A 27,742-nucleotide genomic window follows, 5' to 3' on the forward strand; every position below is an offset into this window, starting at 1 on the left:
ATACAAAAAAATACCTAACCAAAAGAAACAGCAAAAGACAAAAAAGCTAATAAGGTTGATGATCCAAGGTCGATAAACTAGATACTCCTATTCAGGGTTGGTAGCTGAGTATAAGTATGTATCCTCTGTTCTAACTCCTTTTCTGGTTTGGAAGAATAGGACTCTAAAAAGTAGTAGCCAAGATAGTTTTTCTGGGTTCCCAGTTCTAAACCCTGCTATGGCTTGCTAAGTAAGTGTAAGTAAGTAATCTCTTACTTACACTGGATACTCCTATTCAGGGTTGGTAGATATGAGAAAGAAAGTATCCTCCGATTCCTTTTCTGGGTTGGGAGAATAGGAGTTTAAAATGCAGTTGCTAAGGTAGTTTTTTTGGATTCCAAATTTTAATCATTGTTCTGGGTTGCTAAATAAGTGTAAGTAAATAAGTATCTTCTGGACTTCTGGGATGCTAGATTCTCTGGACTTCCTAAGTGTGCTCTAAATTTGTAAAAGTAATGAGTACTCCTAAGTTCCTAAGTAATGATAAAAACTAAATGTTCCTGTTCTGAAAGAATATTTTCTGGATTTTCTGCATTTGTTCTAATTTCTTTTCTGGGTTGCAATAATAGGAGTCTCTGCATCTAAATAGTGAGTACTCTACTTTTTTTTAAACTATAAACTAAATAGTGACAAATAAACTAGATTCTCTGGATTCCAAGTTTGTTATAATTCCTTTTCTGGGTTAAAAGTGAGTACTCCACAGCTTTTAACAAAATAATTGTGCACCATGTCAGAGCACAATAGCAAAAAATGCAGGAAGCTGTAGCATAAGTGCACTGCCTGGAAAGCAGCATTTGTTTTTACATACAAGTTCACAATAATTAGAGATATTCTGTTTGCATTTAACCTTAAAATTGGACTTTTTAAATCTTTGCTAAACAGCTCCCTTCAATGCAAAAAGAGAAAGTTATTTTGAACTTTAGAAAGAGCCACAAACAGATCACAGAAAGGAGGTGTGTTAAATGGAAATTATAAACGCTTAACCCTGAAATGATGATACAAACAACCACAGAAATCGTAAAATATATAAACAATGACTGCGCTTCGGTTCATACAGAAAGCGAAACTGAGTGTAGTGATTTTTGCCGCCACCGCTCACCTATTCTGAGGAAGACCACGACGCTGAACATTGACAGCAGAGTGGGAACCACCACACCGAAGAACACCGACAGCTTCTTGGGCTGCCCCTGCGGTGAGGACCCGGGCCGCGGGCTTCCCGGAAGCTCCTCCGGGGCCCGGTTGGCAGGAGCAGACCGCGGCTCGGACTCATTGACGCTGGCGACGAGGCGGTAGTTCAGGAGAGGAGTCCGCTCCGTCATTGCGAACGAAAACAAATGTTCGCTTTAGGTCGACTCGAACTTTAAAAAGTAACCCGGAGAAATTTAAGGACGGGAAAAGTCGCTGTATTCTGTCAGGACAACTCAAGAGTTTGTAAATAAATGCTTGCGATGGATTACAAGCAGAAAGCTGTAAGAATTGACGCGTCCTGATTGTCAAATGCAAGTTCAGCAGCTACATAGCAAAACAGACAAGTGCTTCGGTCATAAACAGAATAGGTTAAAACACAGAGAGCGTGTTTGGCCTAATCACTGATGTACAAACTTCCATCGTTTATCAATAAAATGCTAGATAAAATCCCCGACTGGGATACCTGCGCGTGGTCATTGTATGTTCTGTGTTATTTCTCTAATTATACGGAATAAAATATCATGTGATGCCGCAACGTCAATGCGTGTCTCTGCTGCAAACTTCCGTTTTGCCCTCTCACAATAAAAGCAATTATGATTTAGTGCAACTTTTTCATAAGAGCAAAACGATTTACCCCGTTAGACATAAATATATCTGTCAGGCACTGCATTATGACCATTAACGAGTGAAGTCCAAAGCACTTCTGTTTTTCCAAGGGTTGTGAGCAAATGATTTTGTTGTTATTTTCTAGCAATCTGGGTGTGGAGTTCCTTCACATCATTCCCTGATTGTTCTGAGATCCGTCAGCAGGATTATGTGCCATCCCAAGAAGCAAACAAGATTTAGGAATAAACAATGTTTAGTGTGAGTTGTTAACTTGCCTCGCAGATTCCCATGACCTTATTCCCAGAGAAATCCAATATAATTTCTCTGGGATTAGCTAAATTAGAGCACTCCACCTTCCAAACCAAAATGATCTGCTGCTGACCTCTTGATGCTAAATAAAAACACACCTCCAAAAGTCTTGTGGGGTATGTGCTTCAGTAGTATTTATCTAAATTGCATCAGTCACAGATATTAAAACCACAAAGTGCTTCACAAAGACACAAACTGTTTGCCATGTAGCTATAATCCACAGTTGAAGAAGAGCAGGGCTGGGAAGAGGGCAATAATTTTATAAAACTTTGCTAAACAAACAAACAAAAAGCTGAACTTCAAACTTTAAAAGGACCATGCATGATTATATCTTATTTTATTTTCTTTATGCAAAACTTCCGGTTTATTATATCTAACTTTACTTTCGTACTTGACACTCGGGTTTTCCTGAGATTTCCTGCTTTCACATTTTCTAGCCTACTGCTTTCGGTCATATGATGAAGTTAGTCAGGCCAATAGGAGGGTTACATTGCTGAAAGCGCTTGCTTACCAGCTTTTTTTTTTTTTAATATCAAAATAAAAGTCCACATTGATTTCTCTTTTTCATTTCCATAGCCTTTATTTTGAAAAATTCGCGTTCTTTCAACACTCAGAATGAAAGTTATGATCCAAGTAGAAGAATGGTCCATGTCCAGTTCAAATGGTTCAAAGTCCTCGTCAGTAAATAAATAACACATAAGTATGTAAGTGTTTCTTAAACACAGCCTTTTAACGTTTTACAAACTGTACACACTCAACTGCATTTCACAGACATTCATTTTAGGTTTCATTTTAAAGTAATACATATAAATTATTTTCATATACAGGCATGTTCTTGATCGTTTTCCCATGATCTAAGTTATAATACATTCGATTGATATGCACAGAGACAGAATAAATGTTTTTGTTCACATTTTGCAGCTATATATACTTCACATTTTAACTTTCACCTCGTTATGAACTTTGAGAAAACATCCCCTTTTACATCTTAAACTGAATATCACATTGATCATTTGCAGATTAAAATAATTTGTGTTCTTAAAAAAAACATAAGATCTTCATTAGAGTGCAATTTATGTGATTAAATTTCAACCTTTCTGCAAACAGTAATGAGGATGATGAATATTTTGAGTCTAAATCTGACCACTTGCACTTCTCATCTAGCACCTGCAGAGGGCGCTATGCTCTCAGTTTGATTTGTATATTGCAATAGCTTTAAACTACAAGTTTAAAAGGCTCTGCTGAAGCACATTTAGAAAGGGTTGGTCATTTGTCTAAACCACTCACAATTTAAGGGGGGGTCACATAATCAACTAAGAGAACCATAACCTTTTCAGATTGGTTTCCATGAGCCACAGTTTGGCTCATGGAAACTGAGCATAAATGAGCTGATTGTGCAATATATGGCTAAAGTAAATATTGAAGCTGTTTTACAGCTCAAATACACTACTATAGCTTCAGGGCAGCCTGCAGTCTAAGTTCAGTCTTGAATTCGAAAGCAATAGTTTGTTTGACAAACTATTACAATAGTTTGTCTGTAGTTTCTGCTCACCTCGCAGAAACTACAGTGAGTGGTAGCTCTGGGATTCTGTTCTTCTCAGCTAATGTGTATGCACATATACTGGGGTTGTTGTCGTACATTCACTCATGAGACAAGGCAGGAGGATTTTACCTAAATTTCTGAGAAAACTGAGGATATTGGGGAAAATCAGTAACTGTCTTTGTTTTGTAACCAATGTTTAAAAAAGAATTCAGTTCAAGTTTAAAAAAATATGAAAAGTGCAAGCTTAGGAAAGCCCACTTCTCCGCAAACTTGTGACTGGAATGCAATAACTCACTCATAACTGAGCCATACAAATGAATTGAAATGAAAAAAAAAATAAAATAAAAAGTTTGTGTCACTTATTTGCTCTGCTGCAAATATTAGCATGTTATTATATAAAATAAATTCTGAAATTGCATTTCCTAGATTATTTCTGGTGGAATATTCAGGATTTGTATTTGCTGCCAAATGGAAGTTTATCACATATTAGTGATATCCAGCAAGTCATCATGACTTCAAAACACCAGAACTCTCAATTCCAAATGTAGAAACCAATGCTGTGAAACAACAGTCCATAAAAGAGCATCTGATGTCCCAATAAATATGTATGTCCTCATTGTGCAGCCTATGATTCAGTTTTGCTATCTTGGTTTGTAGTTCTTTATCCTTGTCCACAGACTGATTCCTATAGGTCCATTCCAAGTGGTTTGTCATTACAAACGTGACGCATCCTCTGGCTTCAACTTTGTGTCGAATCTTGTCCGAGGTAACAAAGTTTTACAATTAGAGTTCTTTCGGTTAAAGTTGCCTTAAACTCCTTTTCTTGTTATGACCGCACTCAGTTTTCAAAGCAACACCTTCCAGCTTCTTTGTGACTAGCTTGCTGAATACCTCCCAGATTACACTAAGTTTCTGTGTTCCAACCCATTTTTGAGGCGGGCTTCGAGTAGGCAAAGGGCCGTTTTTCTGTAAGAAAGCAGTGATACATAAGATATTACTATGTAGCACATGTTCAAACAGCTCATAGTTTTATGCTAAGGTAATGAAACATTATTATTCTGAGAAAATTAATGAATTTCATTATATCTGTGTTGATTCTCTACTTGTTATGTTTTTCTTTGTAGCTGTAAGTTAAGCTTAAGCTTCTTGATGCATTTATTTGATGCAACCAAAAATGCATCAAGATGTCACTTCTAGTGACGTAGAGGTTTGAAAAAGCAATAAACAATCAATTATAAATATGTATCAGCAGACTCACAATTTTAGCATCAAGTTTCTATTCCTTTGCCAGCAGCATCTCTTCAAATACAGCAAACAATAGTGCAGCTAATGCTATGTTTTTCAAACCAATGATAGAATATTTTGTCTCTGTTAAACCCTCCATTTGTATCCTCAAATCTGGTAACATAATGTTGGCTGTTACAAAACAGCCAGCCTAGAATGCATCACTGTGCCAACATAAAGATGAAAACATAGCAGTTCAAAGCATATGAGGACAACAGAAAATCAGGTTTCCCTTGCGGCTGTCGAGATAAAGAATAATCCAAAGTAGAAGCCTACATGATGAATCACCAACGAAGAAGGTAATAAAACCTGTCATTATCCACTTGTGGTCTTTGGATCATTTTATGAATTCTTTACCAATGATACAGTGGCAGGAAAGGTTGGGCAATGATTGCACTTTCAAGAGTGCAATCATTGCAATCATCTTAAGCTCATCTTAAATTCAGCTTAAGATCTTGTTCTGTTGTCTGTTGCACAGACTTATGCTTCATGGTAATCAATATTACTCATGATTTTCTTTAGACTTTAAAAAAGTATTTTTTTAACTCAGCCACTATTACAGGCTACATAGCCACATAATGTCACAATTGCCTTTGTTTTTCCAAATAACATCCTTCTGAATTTCTTAGAAGCTAGTGGTTGTGACATGGCAAAAAAATTCAAGGTACATTGCTGACATTTTTCACAAAATATATATTTATATTTTTTGAACTGTACCTGTGGGTGATGTTTGAGAAGCATCATATAATGCTTAATACGGTGATTAAACTTCTCCAGAAAGTCCTCACACTCCGTGCTGGTTTGATTCCTAAGGTGTTTGACAGTTTCTTGAAATGCCTGGAAGTCCTGCAGCACTTCAGACAGTTTTTCCTGTAACTAGACGTACAAATGTACATACAACTGTCAGAATGCTGCAACAAAATCAATAATTTACCAAATTTTCAGGTTTTGTTTCACATGTTCTTATTCTGAACTGTCCAGTGTGTACCCCGTTGCTCAGCCGATGACATCTGGATATGGACACCAATGCTGTTCACTGTATAAATTCGCAGGATAGCGCAATGCTAGGTAGCATTGAAAGACCCAACAACTCTTCAAAAGAGAGAAAATTTGAGCTGTCTCCTCAATAAACAATGGACCAATTCCAATATAAGCTAAAAGAACAAGAGCAAATTTGGATCTGCCTGCAAGGCGATACAGTTGAAATGCTGTTTACCCGTAGCCTGATACCACAAAGTCAAATTCAGGAAACAATTATCATATCTCACTAACCAACAATGCGTGACTGATTACAACTTCTGATTTAACACCTATGTTGTTAACCTCCGCCACACTTTTGTCTGCCAGTTCATGTTCTGCCTCAGTTGCTATGCTTGGTTTGTTTCTTAAGAAACTAATTTATGACTCATTTCAACTTGAATTCAACTTAACACCATGAATGGTTGATTTTTTTTTCTTCCTTGTTTTGTTGATATTTTATATTTGAGTTTTGTTTCTGCAAAATTCTAATATATAATTATAAGATGCAAAATGGAAGCTGATAAAATATTAAGGAAAAAGAGAAGGCATAACATCATCGTGGTAGTTTCCAGGAGACTTCTGAAAGAGTGACATAGTAACTTCCAACAAAAAAGAGTTTACGTGAAGCAGGCTTGTTTGTTCAGCAAATAGTTTATAGAAATTCCAATGGAAGTATTATGTGTAAAACTAACATCCAAATGGAGGGAAGGCATCAAAATAGTCCAGCAAAACATTGTCCAAAGCTTCACACCACCTCTGCAGTTTTTCCCTTTTCTGATTCTGCACCCGGAGAAGTGGCGCATGAGCACCCAGTCATCCATGTAATGTTAGATTCATCAGATCATACCACATCATTTGTTCCGTTTTGATCCAGTTCAGATCCATGCATGCTCATGTTGTTAGCAGTCGACAGGTGACAGCATCTGTACCCTGAAATTACTATCTGGTCCCATCCACAAAAACCTGCAATACACTGAGCATTCTGAAATTTTTCTGTCAGAACCAGCATTAATCTTTCAGAGATTTCATGAAAACTGCAGTTGCTCATTTTTAGGTCAAACCACAAATGAGTCTTTGCTCAGTGAACCTTAACCATTAACGATCTTGTCTTTTTTTCAAAGTCATTCCTTCCTTGAGCTAATTTGAATGGAATCTAACCTCTGCAGATAAGAATTTTTTAAATTGTTGACCCATGCTCACAAATTTATATGTCAATCTATGTGACCTAAACTTTGACTTCAGCTTGATGTTCTGGGGCATTTATGTGTAACAAAACTCAAAATCTGCAGGTTGCCAAATACATTTTGACAGCAGTGTAATTAGATCAGTTTCCTCCCCCACACTTGTTGTTGTGAAAGTTTTTTTTTATGGAAGCTGGTTACGACTGTGTTTTTGATATGCTTTTGCAGCAGTTACATGTTGATTTGTCTTTGTTTTCTACAAATATGTTCTTGAATTTCCGGCCCAGACAGTCATGAGCGAGAACCCAGCTCTTGCCAAGGAGGAAGAGCAATGAATCTTGGCAACAGAACAAGGGAAGCCAAACACAAATTCTTTGGAAAAACCACAGTGTTTTTTGTTTGTTTGTTTTTGTTTTTTCTTTACTCAAAACATAACAGCATACTACTTGTTGCTGAGATATGAAATTTCTTGAGGTCGATGTCACCTATGTTAAAGGTTTGGACGTCGTGGAAATTTCTTTGACAAATTGTTGATTGTTCCTTAGAAAGAAAGCTGATCTGCCATTCAAAAATACTGGTGCTTGATTAAAAAAATATTATTTAAAGCCTGGATCCAGCTGTTGTAATGTTATCAGATTGCATGGAGGAATTTGAGAAAGCAGAAACCACTTCTTCTTTCATCACAAAGAAAAGAAACAAAAATAGCAAAATGCACATCTTTCAGCGTTTACGGTTGGACAAAAAATCTGTGATTAATGCAGGTTTAGTGGTTGAAAATGCTGTGCATTACTTACTGTGTAATTTTCATATTCTGGCGAATTCACCCCCACTCTTGGCACATGAACAGTAGAAAGCAGGGTGTCAGAACAGTTACCCTAAAAACATCAATATTGAAGTTTTGTCAGATGCACTGATACAATGAAGCAAATTACTTGAAATGTACAACAGAAAAGATTAATTTCCATTCACTTTAACACATAAACTTGATTTGGTAATACAATGACAGAAAGCTCTCCATGTTGCCTACATGTCAGAGGTTCAAAATTCTAATTATGCAAGAAAAACAAAGATAATTCCTCACCTCAACTTTGAAATCCATCATCAGGCGCTGTCTAGCGTCAATGTTACACCAAAAGGCAATCGGTCTTGCGCTTACTTGAGGCAGGTGGGTGACAGTCGCTCCTATCAGCAGCAGCAGCAGCAGTCCTGGAGCAGCACATGGTGAATGTAACTGAGGAGCTGCCATCCAGCTCAATTATGCTGCACCAGAGTCTAACCTGTCTGCATTTGTTGTTGTATGCACTGCCTCCCCCTTTTATTGTTAATGGACTGCCTTGAAGTCAACAGCATGAACAGAATCACTCGTGCTTATAATGTCGTTATTGCTTCCTGCCAGAATTCCACCCACAGATCTTGCCTCAACAAGTCGCCTTGTCAAATTCACTTTCGTAGGTGTCTCTGCCCATATGTTTCTTGCTAAATTAGGCAGCTGGATTTCAATTAATGTGCTTAAAATTGAACGGGTTTGGGAACTCATACCAGCTATTCCCATTAGTGGGCGTGGGGATTTTAACAATACTAGTAATGTGTCAGGAACCCGATGATATGTAGGGAATCCCTTTAAAAGTATCTTTAACAGCTTTTGTCTGTGTTAATTATAATACATAACAAATTGGTAACATCACCTTATATCAAAGTTTACATATAAACTAACCTTTGTCATTAGCATGTTATAAAAAAGGTAGATAACTTACTGCTATAAGCCATAACCCGTCCTTGAAGGCATGGTGTCTATCACTTGTGATTGTTTGGCCCCCATCGCTCTTCCATGAACTTTCAGAAGAATCACCTCAGGTCACAGTGAGGCGAAAGTCATTCTATTATGCCTAGGAAGCTTTTTTTATGCCCTTAAATCTCAGATCGACACCTAAAACACCAGGTGGAGATGGTGCTGAGCAGCATTCACCTCCACAAAGATTTGAGAAAATGCTATGTCGTGGGTGACGTGTGTTACTGCACGACTTCTCAGAGTGTGTAGACTGTCTGTTTGTCTAAGCCCAAAGTTAATGTTTCACCCTGTGTCACCAAAACAAATAAAACTGAAATCGTACTAACCTGGTTATGTTGTTGCTGATCAGCTGTGTCATGTTTGAGACGTTTGACCATATTTGTTAAAGAGATCCGTCTGTCGGTTTAGTTTAATTAGCATAGATGGCGCCCACAGTTCCAGCACTGTCTGTGTTACTTTCATAATCACTAAAATGGCTTGCACAGATTTTTGGCTATGACTACAAAAGAATGTAATATAAAAATAGTAATGGAAATCTTCCTTTAGGACAAATGCAAACAAACGTATAGCAGCAACAACAATGTTTAGATAGTGAACAGATGCTTTGCTTGTGTAATATAAGCCCACATTATCCACTTTGCGTCAAGAAGGCACACATAACTGTGGCAAACAATACACAAGGTTCTCATTGCAGACATTTTCCTGAAAAAGACTCATGGATAATAACTTGGCAAGACTCCAAAAAGAGTCATCTATTGCTGAAGGAGTTATAAAATTGAAGTATATTCAGATATTTTGCAGATCCATCCTTTTTCTAACCCTGGACCGCATTCAGGTACCCCCAAATTGTTGCCACAGGAGGTTAAAGCATTTCTCAAACAAGTATGAAAGACTGAAAGCAATTCACAGAATTCAGGGCTGTTTTTGATGAGGAGACGAATAATATTATAACAAGATCAAAAAAGTCAATTTTACATGACAGTCCCCCTTTAAAACCTGAACTGAAACCATTGCAACATTTTATTGGTTTTGTTATCAGTTCATATAGTTTTATTGTTTACCTTTAAAAGTTTGTTAGTTTTGTTGTTTTATTGTTTTCCTAGTAGTTTAATTTGCACACTGACAGCTTAGCAAGTTGGTGTAAATATATAACCGTAGAGTTGAATTGTTTGTGTTAAGAAACTCTTTTATATTTGAGAGAAATGTCTGTGTTTCTGTTGTATCTGGATGTCCAAGGAACACCATCCAGTATTGGACTTATACCTCTTGATATTTTCCTGTGCCTTGAATTTGTAATTTTGATCAAAGTGTCTTGTTTTATTAATAACAATTATTTTTCAGTAATTCATGACCAAAACAAGTCTCCTATTGTGGCACAACTTAGAAGAATAAACTATTAAACATAAAGAAACATAAAGAACATGTACATGTACATGTTGTCACTGCTGTGACAACATGTACAAAAACCATCAAGCATCAAAGGAATGTGGTAGTTTCGGCGAAAGCCTGTAAGCCATGATCAGTGAAATCTGATACTGTCTTCTACAGGTTTTTCTTTTCAGACACGTCTGTCTCTGAAACATATACCACAATGAAAAGAGAAAGTTGTTTCACTTAATAATCTCCAGCAGTACATAGAATCTCTTCTTCATTGCATGTATCACTGAGAAGGAATAAAAAATGTTGGACTCTTAGTAAGCATAAACATTTGTTTAAAAAATTATTAAACATGTCTGAATCTGCAAATCAAGATCAAATTCTCTCTTTTTGATAGTATTTAGGCATACTAAATCTTTCTCAGATGCAATATAAGATCCACTTTTTCATGCTGACACTCAGACAAATTTTAGCTTCCTGAAACCAAATTAGTTTAAATCTGACTTAACTTAACTTAAATATCTTACTGGACAAACTTTTCCAGTGACAAACAGATAGATTCTCTGTTTTGGTGCCACAATCTGTTGTAACTGTATGAGTGTATTTTATGACAAAGTATTCATGAACACACAAGGTGAGAAAGGTGTGAAAGTTTAACCAAAGATTTCCTCTCTTCCTACTGTTATCTTTTGGATCCGGTTTTGTTGTGAAACTTTTACTTGTGAGATATTGCACAATGACTTGGAATCCTTAACAAAATTCATAGGCATATTGTGCCAGGAAATAGTCGCTTACTCCAACAAAAACAAAAAAAAAAAGGACAAGCTGTTTGTGTCTTGCTACCAACAAAAGTGTTATCTGATTTTGGAACAGCAAAATTAAACTTGAATTGCAAGCAGCTATCAATGGGTTTCAAAGCCAACCCAGCATATCCACCCCGCACCCCGCTTCCCAGCACACTCTCATCTCTGCGTCTTCTCAGTCAAGTGTCACTATGACTCTTTGCATGTCAACCATTCTGGAAAACTGCAGATTGGTTACATTTCAGAATACGTTATGGTTTAGAATTATGGGCAATTGAAAACAATTTTTTATTTATTTTTTGCTTTCTCCCTTCAATGACGTACAGACTGTACAGATTTCCAGGCCGATCAGAGTTGAACAAGGGAGAGTAACACTTCTGGAAAATGACTTAGCAAAGTTTATGTTTCAGAATCTTTCAAAGTTTTTTTTTTTTTTTTTGTCCATATTGTTTTGTAACTGTGTTCTGAAAATATCATGTTACCTCAGACTGCATCAGATAAGTGTCCTAGCCTGACCTTATGTAAGACTGGAGAGACAAAAGGGAAAGTATGTTCAAATAAATCAGTTGACATAAAAGCCAGTAATCAGTAAGTGAAGGAGATGTGGTTAAATGCTGGGAGTTTGAATGGTGGATGATGGTGGGAGGAAAAAACAATTAAGTAAGGCACAGAGAAACAAGGAGGACTAAACATAAACAGTGAAACTAAGAAATCAAATCTAATCAAGACAGAGTAATAATAAACATAATTTAACTGAAACAACTAAAAGTGGACTGAACTAAAGTAAAATAGAAACAAGGCTAATCTTGCAAAAATAAGAGGCAATAACAAATGAATCAAACTACAAGTCCAAAAAAATTCAAAACAAACCAAGATCAGTAACATTGTTCACTGATGACAGAAGTTGAATTTAATTACATGTTAAGTTTTTACAGAGCACACACAAATGATAGTCGTGATACGACCGCCAATTGCAGTGATTTACATCGCAGGGTTTTGTTATGCAGGTTCAGCTGTGATGGCTCATCTCCTGATTGGCTACCTGGAGGCTGCAGGAACTACACCCATTGGACCAGAAGGGAACTGCAAGCCACCAGATGTTAATGAGACTCACCTGGTTCTATAAAAGGCTCCTGAAATCATTTCCTCAGGGGGACAGCTTGTAGGAGGAGGTTTTGCTCCACTGTTCCCCACCTTTGATTGTAGTTGTCTTTGACAATTTTGTGAATATTTTGGTTGTTTGTTCTGCTAGAGCAGGTTGACTTTGATTTGGTTGACAACACAAGCCAGACACTTGTATTTAGGAGGCTTGCTGCTCCTTTCGTGTGTTTGTTCTTTTTTTCATTTTCCTTTTGGTTTATTTGAATTGCTATGGACTGATTTGTTTGGGCACTTTGTGATTTACTTCGCACTTACCCTTTTTTTTAATGCTGTCAGCCCTTTCTTTTGTTTTAATTGGATTAAGTGGTATTGTGTCTTGGTTTTGTGAGAACTTTGTTTCTTTTTGTAATAAATCACCTTTTTATTTATCCCTCCTATTCTCTGGACATTTTTTATGTTACCGCCCTGAACCCCTAGACCAATAGGGGTGTAACAGTGCCCTTTTGTTTGCTTTATACATCCTCACAGCATGATGCTGCCACCACTCTGTTTCTCCATGGAGTTGACATAGAGAATCCATACCAAATCTGCGACTTTTGGAGGCAATTATTCTACAAGAGTTTATTGATAAAGGACCTGAACACAAATGCATTACAAATATTAGGAAATTCAATCAGTATAAAACAAATTTCACTTCCAATTTATATTTAAGTGTCTTTCCACATGTGACTTGTGCAGTAGTCTCACTCAAAAAAACAAATCCAATTGAATAAGTGCAATACTGTGGTTTACACGTGACAAAATGTGAAAACATCTGCAAGGCTTTGTGTATATACTTGTGTGCACTTTGGTTCTGTGCAACACACTTGTATATGTGTGTCTCTTCAGAATGAGCCGTGACCATGGCAACACCTCGCCATGAGTACCTTTTCAAAAGCCTTGCCTCTCCTCCTCTCTCTTTTATCCTTCAGCCCATCCTGCTCATTTCACTCCATACCAGCCAGCTGGGAGACTGGCAACAAAGCAAAACAGAAAGACTTCAGTTGCAGGACATTATCCTTATAGATTTCTTTTTTTTTTTTTTTTATGTGCCGGAGTAGCTCGTCTTTTGTCATTCTTTGTGATTTTCCAGGAAGAGGAAATCATCAAAGAAAGAGACTGAGACCTCCTGCTCCAAGATGTAGCTGGTGTTATGGATTCATCAGGTTTTATTTTCCTAATACTTAAAAAACTTGAGAATCTGCCACATTTTTTTTCATTTTTAATCTCTTGAAGTGCATCAGAAGCATCAGAAAAATTATGAATGAAATGAAAAGAAAGTGAAGAACTTAAAGGAGATGCTGGGACAGGAAGTAAACGTGTCATGGATTGCTTGGAAGATTTCTCACTGTGTCCAGCTTGTAACAAAGAATATGACGTTGCTTTGATCTTACCTTGTTCTCATACGATTTGTGGTCACTGCGTGGCAGCAGAAGAAGAAACCAGGTCACATCCTTTGTGTCGCCGTGACCCACGACAGTCAGTCTGCTCGGTGTGGTGCCGATGCTGCAGACAACCTGTAGAGCTGCCGTGTTGGACTTGGTCATCTGCCGCTTCCTGTCTCCCTCAGCATCCCACTCTGAGGTCTGAATATGCAAAATGGGATACAGGCTTCAAAGACAGGTCAGCAAGGTCTCACCACAAACAGGTAAACCATGCGATCTGATCAAGATACTTGTCACAATTAAAGAGATATTGGATGTACAGTAACCATGCGGTATTGAAAAAAAAAATATTTACATAAAATTTTGCCTAAAATTACTGCAACCCTGGATAGATTTCGACTTGAAATTATTTTCATTTAACACAAAAGTTGATTTCTGATTAAAAAATGTGTTCCCTTTCTAAAAAGAATCAATGGAAAATATCTATTAGCATTACAGCATCCCAAACCTTCATGTAATCACTGAGCAGGATTTTTCATGTTTTCATGCTTATTTAAGTTTATTTAAATTATTTCTCTTCAGTGAAGAGAACACAGTGTGTGAGATAATTGTATAATTGTCAAATTATACAATTATAATACCAATTTTTGATTACTCTCCTACTCGATAATGTGCAATCAATTTGCATTACATAACTAAAAATGACAATAAAGTTAGAAAACAAATTGAAGCGAAGTAATCATGCAGATTGAAACATGAGTAGACAGAGTCTGATTTCAAATAAAACTGGTTTATTAGAGTCCTCTTTTCTTTTTATGATTAAAAAAAAGGTTTATTTATTTATTTTTTCAATGCTAGTTTTTTGGTACCAGACTTGCTCCTTTGGAAGTTTAAAGATTTAAAACTAACAAAAAAATACAAGACAAAATTCACTTTGTCATTATTAAATCTAAAAAAAAAAAAGTGAGTGTTACTTCAGTAGACCCTTGCTGCTTCCACCGGATTTCAATGAAAAACAAACAGTCACGTAGTGCTTACCAGAAAACGACCATTCAGCAAACTTCCCTGAGGCGATTTTGGAAAGAACAGTGTGTGAAAAATTCCTCCAGAGTGACAGCAAAGACTCAGTGAGTCAGTGAGTCAGACAGAAGATTATTTCCAAGGCTTAATGGTACTTTTTTTTAAAACGTCATCTTTCCTTGTGCCAGTAAATCTCATTGAGACACTGGCTAAATTATATTCAAAAGAAAACAGTTCTGTATTCTGTTAGACAAGTCAAGGATATTTAACTTCAACTGACGCTTTTCAATATTTGATTCATGTATGGGTAATAAGTTATGACTGAGGATTCTGCTCAGGTTGATCTACATCTTAATAACTGCAGAAACTGGAGAGTTTTAATATTGTATCCTGACATGTATAACAAGTCAAAAAGAATTTTCCTCATCATCAAGAAGAGGAATGCAGCCCAGACCGACTGTCAGTCTATCACAGGGCAACACACAATCACAAACACCCACACATACTTCCACGTAAGTTCAATTTAGAGAGACCAATTAAAGATGCAGAATGTAACTTTTATTCTATTTTTTATTATTATTCAAATATGCTTTTTTTTTTTACAAATTTGGTGACAACTGTCACCATTAATGCTAACCATAGTGATTACTCAGAAAATACCACTTCATGTGTGGTAACATGGCATTCTGAAGACATTGTCAATCTTTCTGACACTCGTGTGAGGTTTATTAGAGTCCTCTTGATATCAGTTCTCTTTTGTTCACCTCGGTCTTTCATCAAGCAGCATTTTGATTTCATCACCATTTTTATCTGTGTAAAGCCTTCGCATAGCTGAAATGTGCAAATAAATTTGCCCCTTTCTTGATTTTTATTCTTTCACCTGTCAAGAATCACTAGTAAGGAAACAATATATTAGCATCAAGGTTTGCTTTTCTGCCTCAATATTTGCAATACAATGGTTTTATTTAATTCTGTTGATACAATCGATTTATGTGATGTCAGACTTGTGCCAACAATGAATTTATTTTCAAGCTGTGTCTTTAAAATGCATTGTCATTGTTTTCCATAGGAGGACAGAGATTACAAATCGACACTAAACAATAAAAGGTGTAAGTATAGTACACTTCTTTTGAGGAACAGTTTATAGTTTTGTGAAGAAGTAAAGCAGTTTTGAGTTTCTGCTTAAGGCTGTCTTCTTTAGTTTCAACAGAACAAAAAGACAGAATACAAACATTTTTTTGTCTCATAACCTGTAACCATTTAATAGAAAGCAAACGCTCATTTGTTGTTTGGGGGATTTTTCTGCATTGTTCCCAGAAATACATCTACCTCTGTGACATGATGGTACTCTCAGCTCTTCTATGATTTTTATACAAAGTTTTGCTTTTGTTTATGTGGAGGGATGCTCAGATAAATTTGCAACAGTCATTGTGGCCATAGTGGCTAGATGTTTCCAAGCAAACTACACAATTGACCAGAACCATTGTAGAGGCTGACCAGTCCTTTTACAGCTGAGAGGATTTAACTGTCTGAGTGTGACATCTGCTAGGTGTTCAAACAAAAAGTTATGATTTCAGCTGTCTTTTGACCTGCTGTCTTTTAGAATCAGCTAATCTGCTCACCAGATATTTTCTGTTTGACTCAGGCTCCAGTGCACGCAGCTCCTTTGTATTGCCAGTGGATGGTGCTGTAGACCTGCTAGAAGAGGAGATGGAGCGGAGCGTCTATGGTCAGAAATCAAGCTGGATTTTCTGCCTCCAAAAGAGCGATGACAGATGATACGCACATAAGTATTTAAGCTCTGCTTTTGATGTGAATCATTTCAGGGCTGCACTTCTCCCTGGACCCTTCATCTGTCCCACCACCCCTCCGACTGTCCAACACCCTCCTCACAGTGACCTACAGTGACAGTGGTTCTTCAGACCCACGTCCTCGGATCACAAAACCTGCGTTGACCCCTGACTCCACAGTGCTTCTACCTCATGTGAGCGCTGATGTCATCATTGCTCGGGGGCAGTACTACTGGGAGGTAGATGTCTGCAACAGCTCCGTCTACAGGGTTGGTAAGAACTTTGTTGGTTGTGGTTGAACTGGGTTGATGCCAGTTGATTCATTCCTTCCAGAAGCCCTCACCCTTACTCAGCAAGACTGCGCTTGTTTATACCTACACCCACAATAAAGAGCACAAAGACAGTGAACACACATGGGCTCGTTCTGATTCATCTTCATTGGCCGTGGGAATAAAGGTGTTGAAAGCGTTGACCAATTATTGTTTATTATTTAAGCATTGATAGCAGTAATTGTTGCAGTGATCCAGGAAAACTCCCAGCATCCTCAATTTCTTCATGTAACCCCAGACTGACTCCAGGATGTTGACATCAGGGGTCTGTACCATCTGTTGCACGACTCTTTGTTTTTCTTTTTCTGTGCATGTTTGGGTTTATTGTCATGCAACAGAGGGAATTTTGGACAAATCAGATGCCTCCTCGTTGGTATTACGCAACAAACACAAATCTAAACACAGAATGCGGACACAAATGTTGATAACCTAAGAGGCTTTCTTCTGTGAACGATTCACTGAAGTACAAATGCTGCACTTCAGATAGTCTCTAGGATTCAAAGTGTTATATTTTACAGTGCATATTCCTAACCTGAATAACTGCAGTTTGTAAGAGCATGGAGTTCGATAGGTAGGATGAAATTCTAAAAACAGAATAAAGAAAAAATATCCTAATTATTTTTTTCTCATCCTTTCAGTGTTGTCTATTTTCCTGCAATGACTGAAAAAGTCCCAAAGACAATCAACATTGGTTTGTAAAGATTTCTACTCTGCTACAAGATGATTATAGTGAAATGGTCAGTAGTAAAGAAGCGATACGCAAGAGAGAAATAGTGGTCAACTTTCTGATGGAGATGTGGTTTGTGAAACATCGGACCTACATAATATTAGATTGTGATGTGAAATTGACTTTCTATTTGGATTAAAAATAATAATAAAGTTCATGCATGACTATTGGTTTACATCTTTTGACTACATTACCTAAATCCAAAAGATTGCACATTCAAAATTATAATTTGTAAAGTGTACATATTTATATGTATAGCAGAATAACTAGCTGATTTGAGTCTTTGTGATTATGTTTGGACCAGCAATGAATTTCAACATGACAACATGAAACATCTGGGTTTATTTGAGTCCCTCTGAATCAGAATCTCGAGGTTCTCCAATGCTGAGTGTTGGTACAAACATCAGCAGAGAGTTGACCACAGCTGCTGCGCATTCACGTCCCACCCACGATACTGAGGAACAGACCAATGGCACAGCTCACTACCTGGGGTAAAACCGAACCGCACATTAACCCGTTGGTGCGCAACTTGCCAGCAAAAAAGCACCTCAAATTACACTTATTATTGATCATTAGCAAATCGGTCGGCCTTCTTAAAAGCAGGTGCTCTGGAGCATAAAGATGTGTGTTAACAGAGATATGTTTAAAGACGTCAGCGATTAACTTAGACAAACAAACCCATTAAACTTTGATGGGTTCTGAGGTCATTTTTAAGCTATTCGAAGCCCATCACCCGACATGGAGAAAGTTATCTTGAGTCAAAAGGTGTATTGTCTGTCCAACATCTGAAGCTTTGCCTATCCTGGGTCATGAAACGAGACCTTAATCTCAAAAGCAGTAACTGAGTGATTTCTAATTAGGTCGCTTCTTAGCTTTATTGGAAAATTCCTCGGATCTAAATGAACACCAGGGTTAATTAGGCTAACTATGACATACACAACAACTGTGTAGTAATAAAATCCTTTTAACAAAATGTATTTCATTCAAGTCATCTTATTTGTATGAATTTTAAACACTGCATTGGCTGCAGGAACATCTCTTTAACTCCACTCGGTAATCTTTGCATGTTTGTCTTCCTAGGTGTAGTCTCATCAGATGGATGTAGCGGCTGGTGGCTGGAGAGAAATGTGTCGGCTTTTCATGCAGTGTACGATGGAAGCTGTGAGCCTATCGGCACTGTCCCACCCAGGATCAAAACCCTTGGGATATTCCTCAGTTTAGAAGGCGGGATTCTGAGTTTCCACAACCCGCTGACCCAGGAGCATCTTGTCACACTGCCGACCCGCTTCAGCCCTTCTGGGGTACTCCCGGCTCTGGGTCTAGGACAGGGCAAGCTGAGGCTACACTGCGGCCTTCCAACACCTCCTTATGTATTTCTGGGTAAGGACTCAACTTTTAGGGGTCCTTGTGGTCCAAATAGTGTTTGGTGGCACAGAGAGTTTCCTTTCCAGTCGGTGAAAACAGTGATCCAGAAGTTTGAGAAGCTGGCATCATCAAACTAAAAGTTTCTTTATTTTTGGAGTATTTGGAAGAAAATTCATCGAGAATAAGAAGAACTTCTAAAAGCTTCTGTTCACAGGGAACACCCACAGCTTCTCTGGCTGGTTTGATGTTTAACTGCCATTTGAAAGGCTAATTTTCCATCTTGGCATAGCATGGCTACCCTTTTTCATTCTCTACTTGAACCCGGACCTGCAATTGACTCTCTCCCTGGGATCCAGCCCTTTCTCTCAGCTGAACCACCCCCACTGATTTGGGCTTGGGCCAGAAAGATTCCTGGGCTATATGAAGTGTGAGGAAAGGGTGGGATTTTACCAGCAGGACTCCTTGATTTGTCTCTGTGTGCCGGCTGTTGGACAGTAGGTGTCCCACACTATGGAAACACATGTTGTGTATAGCGCCGCTTTAAAGGTTTGACCAGCCACTCGAGCATTTTGATGTGTGTTTGCGCAGGAGGAAACAATGCATGAGTGGCAGGGGGTGAGGTGATGAGGCATGAGTACAGTGACACCAGTGGTCTTGACGTGGAGCAGCAATGACAGGTGGTAACATACATTTATCCCACCGCCTGTCTTCGAGGGAACAGTAGGGCTGTCCTTTCTGACCTTTTTGAAAACCACAGGACACCCAACGACTTCAAAAGAGCCAAAAGAAAGCCAGAGAACAGCGAGGGAGAAAGAGTAACAGCATGCATGTCAGCAGGTGATGAATTAGTATAAAAGAATTAGTATAAAAGAATAAGCCAAGAGAGGCATTCCAAACGGCCTCCGGGCCAAATACGTAGAAAAGATGTAGCAGCAGAAACTTTGCTTCAAGGATGCAATGTTTAAGATGCAGCGAAGCTAATTATGACATGCTTACTTTTTTTTTTAACAATCTGTGAATGATTATGTGAGCTCATTTTATCAGTAAGTAAATTGAACACAAAAGGTCACAGTAGAAAAGCTGTGTAACTGTGTTCAATTTCTTATCATGTTAAGTTTTAATAAAAGATTAGTGAAAACTGACACTTGATCTTATCTGTTTGAGGCGATGAAACAGATGTTTTGTCTGTATTCAGTGGTAAAAGCTCATGGCTCAAAATTGTGACTGTTTGGGGGTGTGTAATGCAGGACTGTGGTGAAGTCATGAGAAAAATGTTGTTGGAGATGTCGTAAGGATCAGTATCTGGAGCTAAACAGAGCTTGTAATTTAGATGTTAAATGAATAAAATGTGAAGAAATAACCCTGAAGGATTTCCTCCTGTGATGTGTGGGTGTGTGTGTGTGTGTGTGTGTGTGTGTTTTTTTCATTTGTTTGTGCCAAACTCTATAAAACCATTTTCTAAAAGGCATGATAATGAACAAAAAGATGTGACATAAAATAACTAAGTGCTTGCAAAGATATTCACCCCCTTTCAAGTGACAGATGAAATTCAGCAGAGGCTCACCTAAGTAGTGCTTGTTGTCTCTCTTTGAGCAGAATGGGGATCACCTGAGTGCAGTGACTGTGTTTCAGTTGCTTGTTGCATAGAAACTCTTGTGTCTGGCAGGTCCATGGTTAGTCAGAATTTATGTTTCTCAAAATGGACGAGGAGTTTTTCTTTTCACCGTCTACATTCTGTTCCTGTGCTGTTGTTTTATATTTTCTTTTCTGGTGTTTAAATTGTAGCTTTCCTGCATAGTGCTTTCATTTTTCCGAAGAAAACATTCCGTTAATAGCATCTGTGATTGTCTCACTGTTAATCCTTCTGGCACCAGAGACTACAAATTAGAAAGAACACAGCACCACTTGTTAGCATTACAACAGTCATTTGTCTGCACAATAAGACCAAAACCAATCAGTTCAACATTATGAGGTTTGGTGGAGGATCAGAGTGTGGCCAAAAGAACAGAATGAACTTTACAACTGAATGGGATCTCTCTTTTTTTAAATAGTGAAACAAGGCATTGCCCATTGAAAATAAAACTAAATAAATGTTTTTTCCAGAAATCACTTCCAGACCCCAGAAAAATGTGGTATTTCTAATCCAGGAGAAAAAAAGGAGATTGACTTGAAATTTTTATGTTTACCGGATGACAGTCTTTCTTTTAGAGATTAGTAAAGCATTTAATGAAAAACCGAAAGGTTAAAATAGGCTTTTTCTTTTTGCTTATGATCCTTTTTTATACGTATATTTTTCAGACATTCAGGTTATATTGTTCTTGAATATGTTGTTAGTTTGCATGTCTTACAAGCTGCCACTTCAGCTCTTTCCTTTTTATATTATGTGTATAATCATTGTTTATGTTATGCCAAATTTATTATGCAGAACTCAACCACTGCATCCTAATGACCTGATTTCTTGGCCTTTGCTGCTCATAAGGAAACAACAGGCTTCTAGGAGGTTTAATAAGGACTTCTTTAGTTTGTGCAATCCTATTAACTTCAAACTCTAGAGATAATTTGTGATCCATGAGTTAGTTTCTTGTCACAGTAACCAGATTTATTTTCTTAACTTTTTAGAAGTGCATTCCCTCATGTTGCACCTTGAACATAGACTGAATGAAAAAGGTTGAGACGATGAAATCCACTTTCCTGGTGCACAAAAATAAATAAATTGCACATTATTGCTTTGCCACATGAAGGAAAAAACTGACCATTTGTACTTTCAATTTATTTGAAATAAATATTTATTTGTATTTATTTGTGGTTGTGTTTTCTTCTGCACTCATCTGGATCTGTGTGTCGGGACCCAACTCTTATTATGACTCACAGTGACGAATCATCTTATAAATTTTCCCCAATTTTTTCCCCTCCATCTTCATGACTGCAAGCCCAATCTGGTGCCGACAACAACTCACACTTGGCACAACTTACGTTCTCACTCATTCTGTCTGTGACCGCTTGACTTCTGATTGGGTCAAGCCAAGTGAACAATCCTCTCAAGGCTCATACTAAGCTTCCTGTTTTTCCATGCCTTTTTGGGAACTCGAGTGTGTTTACCCAGATCATATAAAGTGCATTTTAATGTTACCGATAATGACGACTTGAACAACGAGCTCTGACATATGCAGACAACATATATCAGGAGGAGTTCCATAATGAAGGGGAACTTTTGCTAGTGTCTGTGGTGTTTGAGCTAATTTTCCACTGAGGGACCATCATTTTGTGGCTGAATGAACTCAGTTAAGATGGGTTAAAGAAGTGCTGAGTCAAAGAGAAGCTTGTTAGCCTGTTGCCTCTCTGGCCACTCATTGGGAATTACTGTGTGTGTTGATGTTTAACGGTTGAGGTATTTACCACACAAGGTTTTTTGTTTTTTTAAGAAATGCATCTGCTTTCTCTGCTCTCTTGGTGGAGCTCTCTCTGTCTGTCCTGGTTCTCTCTCTCTTTCTGTGGATTTTTCAGCTTTCACAAATAAAGTGTGTGGAAGCAATTTGACTCTTGTAAACAGAAATGAGACCAGAGTGATGCAGATTTCAAAGAGCCCACTGGATGGGTGTTGGAGGGGGGGGGGGGTTGTCTGCCAGGAAGGATGGATAATCCATTGTGGCTTGTGTGCCTGAATCTGGCAGCTTCCGCTGGATGGATTCTGGCTTTCTGAAAGTGAGCTTTAAGAGAATCTACATGGGGCTTAAGAGCTGATGGTTAAAAAAAAAAAGAACTCCAAGCGTTTTGGACACAAAGATAATCTCATCTTTATCAGATTCTAAAATTACTTAAATATGATGTCAGGTTTCCAATAACTCACAACAGATTTATCATAGTCTTGTATTTACAAAGCAAAGATGAATATAATTGTGCAGTCTCTGTTTGAAATATTAAGTACATTCCATCCAATAGTTTGTAAACAGCGTTTGACAGCAATAACTTTAAGATATTTTAAGTCATTTTCCTTGTGGCTTTTTTGGGACCATTGACTCTGGAGTACTTTGGAAACAGATGAGTTCATTTTTGACTCAGTCATTGCAAGTTGTCCAAATCACCACCACTCTGTCTGACTGTTAGGAAGAATTGTTTGTTCTGCTGCTTTATTTGTTGTAGCCGATGCAGCACTAGAAACTATGGCCAACCAGCTCTACTTTGGTCTCATCGATTTGACGGACATCTTTTCTGTCTTTTTTCATTCGGATGCAAATGTACAAACCTAAATTGTGCTGCTGTGTTAGTTTGACAGAGTTGTTACATTTCTGCAACAAAGTTTGACTTTGTTGCAGAACAAAGTCTGACTTTGTTGCAGAAATGTATCAAAATGTGACATGCTAATAAGAAGAGTGAAATAATTATACTGTTCTTTCTTTGTTCCCTGTTGAGGGCAGATGTGCAGACTAATAGGATTAGTGGAACAAATGTACAGAACTGCTGATGAATTTATTAAGAAAGGTGGATTTTCCAGGTAGTGTTTCTGAACGAGGGTGTGGCTTGAAGGTAAGAGAGATGCTTGGGGCTTTTGGTAAACTCCAAGTGAGTGTGTAGGGAACAGGAAAACAACAGGCCAGCCACTTTGCATCACTTGAGATATGAGGCCTGGATTATCTCAGCCAAGATGGATAATCTGACATTGCATGAAAGTTATGCTGGTTCTCACATGCTCTGGCTTGAGAAAGAAATAACCTGCAGCAATGGACAAGACAAGAAGAGGTTTTCTCCTTGCCACTGTTTCAAACAAGACATTCTTGGTCCTTCCTTTTGTCGTCCTTCATGGCAACAAATAATGCAAATTGGAGTGCAGTAGAAAAAAGTGAGGAGAAGTGGTCGGTTTTGTTTTTAAAATAAAATGAAGTTTTTAGTTGCATAGAATAAAAGTAAATACTTTTAAAGTTAAGTCAGTGGGATGTTGTTACTTTTATTAAGCCTCGCTTCGTTCAATGTGCCAAATCAATGATTCTCTATTGGAAACCCATCCAGAATTAAAAGCCCTTCATGCCATATTCCCCCTGCAGGGATATCTTTTTACTGCATGATGTCTGGTGTTGGGAATGTTGGGAACATTTCCCCCTGCGCTCAGCGACTCTCTCTAAGGTGTCAAAATAAACTAAGCGGCCCCTCCACTCCCAGCTCTCGGTATATTCTGGCTCTCAGTCGCTAATTGCTCGCAGTAATTGCTATAACACCGCTCCATCGCCTCTCATGGCTTCGGAAATTAGAGATGGTGAGAAGAAAGGAGGTGCACTTTTTTTTCAGAGTGTCGACCATGTCTGCCAATAGATCCCATTTGTTTGAATAAACATCAGCCCCGCAAGACTTCCCCCGTTTGCATATTGTGTAAGGGGAGGCCATTAGCCCCCCCGCCTCCTCCCACAAACTGCCCCAGTTGCCAGGCGGACAGCAGTCCCACGAAATTAGTTTTACAACTGACCGGGCTGCCTCTTATTACCATCATGATGAGCATCAGCATAACAGTGGATGGAAACAGCACAGTGCGCACCGCTGTTGTGTCACTCCACCGGTTTGCCTTTTAGAGCCATTTCTCTTTTAGTATTCTCTTTCTTTTCTTTACAGCCTTACATCCTGGTGCAGACCAGCGAGAAGGGTTGCAGCTCTTGAGTAACAACAAGAGAGCCGTCCTCTTCTGCATCTCCGCCTTTAATGCAATAACCTTGAATGCGCACCAGATCCACAGAGTGCAAAGGCGATGAGTTCTCTTTCCTCTTATGGCAAAAAGAAAAAGAGAGAGAGAGAAAAAACTGTTTATCTCACCATAAAAAGTTTGGAGCTCTTTGCTTTTTGGAGCAACAAAATGTAATCATCCCACAAACAAAAAGCTTAGGTTTTAGAAATAATAATAATGACTGCTTGTCATTTCAGCCCCTTCACTATTCTTGTCTTTGTATTTTTGGTTGTTTAGTTTCTTAGAATTTCTAGTTTATAGGGACTTTCACAGTTTCACTCCTTGTTTCGGACGGTATTTGTCGTGAAGTGAAGATTCAGCCATGTGAATACACTGGCATTTCGTACTTGTAAACCCATTTTCCTCCAGTGAAAATAAACATTGTTAGTTTTTAAACTAAGTGTGCGTTTTTTAGAGTCATCGAGGTCATAAGTTGATTATCTGGTGTTTTGTATGGGCTGTACGGTAAAGAATTTGGGTTGTAGACAAAACAAATGGACACGAAAAAAACCGAAATTGGCCAGTTGGAAAAATCCAAATCATTCATTGAAATAGGACACTACAGGCTCAATTTGACCAATTTGTATCTGAGTATCAGTAACTTGTTTTTTTATCAATGCGAAAATACTAACAGAAAAATCAGCTGACTTTTATTCTATAGCCTGGATTCGAAATGGCGACACTGGAGTATGAAAGGGTGTTGAGAATTAGCGGAGAGATATTAGTTGAGGGCCTAAATAACCACAAGGTTATGTTTTTGTTTTTTTGTTTTTTGTTTTGTTTATTTGTTTGTTTTTCTCTTTCCAAGAATGAAGAGAAAACAGTTATAGCACGCACAACAGCGCTGCAGTTCCACGTGTGATGAGGAACAGGTGTGTGTGCGGCACATCTGCCAGGCCATCCGCGACTCGCACCTCCCCGTCCACGCAGCAGACAGGATGCGGTCCCCCGCTTCTCTGCGCTCTGCAGCAGGGAGAAGTGTTTATCACTTGCAAACTAAAATGTCTGCTGCAGACACAGCGCGCCAAGGGGGGAATAAAGTCTCCACGACCATGCAGGGATCCATCCTGAAACTTTGTGTGTGATTTACTGCCTCCCACGCGCGCACAGCGCGGATAATATCATTTTAATGGTGTCACATTTGCAAAAATCCGCTCCGTCTATTGCTCTCCCCCACTTCAGCCGTGAATTCATGTCAGGTTGTCCTGAGAGCTCTCCAGAGAATATATATATATATGTGTGTGTGTGTGTTTGTTTTATCAGAGGTGACTTCTGCCCATTTCCCTGTTGATTTTAGTGGTCCAAAAGCAATGGGATTGTTTTCTAATTGAAATTAAATGACTATGTAATCACCAAATAAACTAAAATACCACAACTGAATGGTGGCCACGGTTCTAAGGCCAAAATACACTTATAAATTAATGGAGTTCATTATCTTTCTTCTCAACAAGAGCCTTACAAAAATAAAGCCTGTTAGTACAAACATGCCAACAGTGCTAATAAATTGTTTGTTTTAATCATCATGGCAGATTTTGCACAAACATTGAATTTCCAGGAATATTGCTGCACAATCAAATGAAAGATGCTTTTCTCAAATCTGTAAGGAGCTGGTTGTTTGGAAAGGCAAAGTCTACTCTGTTAAAGCAAGCTGTTGAGTAATAAAAAAATGGTACATTTTATTTGGGTCAACTTGAATAAGTATGGTGTGAGTGTAAAGGCTAAAAGACTGCTTAAATTTTGAAATATACTTTTCAATTAAAATCATTTGGCTTTTCTTGTTTGTTAACACTAATGTCACAAAAATAAGAACTTTGCTGCATGATTGATACTGAAAAATAATATTAAAAAAAACCCCTGACAGCCTGAATTTATTAATAGCAACAAAAGCCACCATTTTGGAGGGGTGCAAACACAAAAGAAGACCATTACTGTTTCATAACTTTAATGAAAATCAAACGCTAGAGGTAGATGTTTTGGATACATGTTTAAGATATTCTGGTTCCTTCACTTTCTGCTGGATACAAACTGCCACCTAGATCCAAGAGCTTGCTGTCCATTTTTTAACTTTTACTAATTCTAAGAGGAAAAATAAATTCAAATTCAGAAATGTATGGCAACACATTAAAGTGTACTAGAGTTGGTCTGATAGATGCTATCAATGTGTGATGTAAACCTTTTTCTTGACAATAAGAACTCCATCGGCAACAGCTTTCGTAAAGTCAAGAAACATGCAACCAAGTTTGACTTTAGCATCAGCACTGTAGCTTATCTAGCCTAAGCTGGATGCAAAGTTAAGTTTTACCTCAACAGAAAAATATTCCTGTGACAGTTAATAACCTTTAGTAAATTGACCAATTTGTTCATTATAGAACCAACATGGATGACACAGCCTTTGCTGTTAGTCACTGTGCATGACCAATGAAAATAACTGAACCACCATCTTCAGACAAACTGCAATAGCATGTCTATATAAGATCTGTTATTGATGGCTCATGTTAACACTTTACCATTAATGAACATAACATTATCAAGCCAATGTGACTGCTCTAGAAATGAACAATGGCTAATATGTTAGCAACTGAAACTCCTTTTATAGTGTGCAAGCAAGTTTGACAAGAGGAAGTAAAGGAGGGTTTTAACAGTCAAAAGTTGAAGTAATGTAAGCAAGCTTTCTCTTTCGTTACATGGTTGTCCAGGAGCGGTTTTTCTGCAAGTCAGTGACTCAATGCAAACGGTTTTGTTACCCGATTCATTTTCTTCAGTAATTTGAAAAATGAACTGAACCTATCTGCATTGTTTTATGAAATTATGTGATTGATCTGGTATCTCTAGCCGGATCAATCTCTAGTCTAATCTCACTGACATCTTTATGAGAAAAAAATAAATAAAAATGAAAGTTAATGATGGGTAAATTTTTTTTGTGAAAATTCATTGCGAAAAATTGTTGACAGCAAAAAGTGTGACCCCAACCCCTGTATATTCAAATATGCTTAATTATTGTGTAGGTAATGCCAATGGATAATATTTAACACCCTCCAAAATTCCACCGTAATGGGGTTGCTGGGAGTAGACTGGAAACAGGCCTGCAACGCAGTCAGTCAGGACTTTTCTAAGGTCATGAATGACATTTTCTGAGAAAC

The 27,742-nt window shown here is 38.0% G+C and overlaps 1 protein-coding gene across 3 annotated transcripts in view; it reads right to left on the minus strand.

The window, feature by feature from the left end:
- The window catches only part of zgc:153039 (uncharacterized protein LOC767698 homolog), a 77,016-nt gene extending 62,140 nt beyond the window's left edge, over positions 1–14,876 (minus strand). Inside the window, exons 1-4 of one of the 3 annotated variants that reach the window (XM_055028097.1) lie at positions 8,925–9,152; positions 8,252–8,376; positions 7,965–8,045; positions 5,687–5,845 (exon numbers count right to left, since the gene is read on the minus strand). Coding sequence is in view for 1 of the 3 variants with exons in the window: in XM_055028095.1 (XP_054884070.1) it covers positions 1,139–1,358 (220 nt within the window). In the remaining 2 variants the exon portion in view is untranslated. Of the gene's footprint in view, positions 1–1,138; positions 1,719–5,686; positions 5,846–7,964; positions 8,046–8,251; positions 8,377–8,924; positions 9,153–13,166; positions 13,253–13,673; positions 13,866–14,702 lie in introns of those variants that run through there. The other 2 variants (XM_055028096.1, XM_055028095.1) reach the window with 2 other exon arrangements.
- Between the last annotated feature and the right edge of the window lie 12,866 nt (positions 14,877–27,742).

The sequence above is a fragment of the Poeciliopsis prolifica genome, unplaced genomic scaffold (assembly GCF_027474105.1).
Source record: "Poeciliopsis prolifica strain line A6 unplaced genomic scaffold, Auburn_PproV2 SCAFFOLD004, whole genome shotgun sequence".
NCBI classification, from domain to species: domain Eukaryota; kingdom Metazoa; phylum Chordata; class Actinopteri; order Cyprinodontiformes; family Poeciliidae; genus Poeciliopsis; species Poeciliopsis prolifica.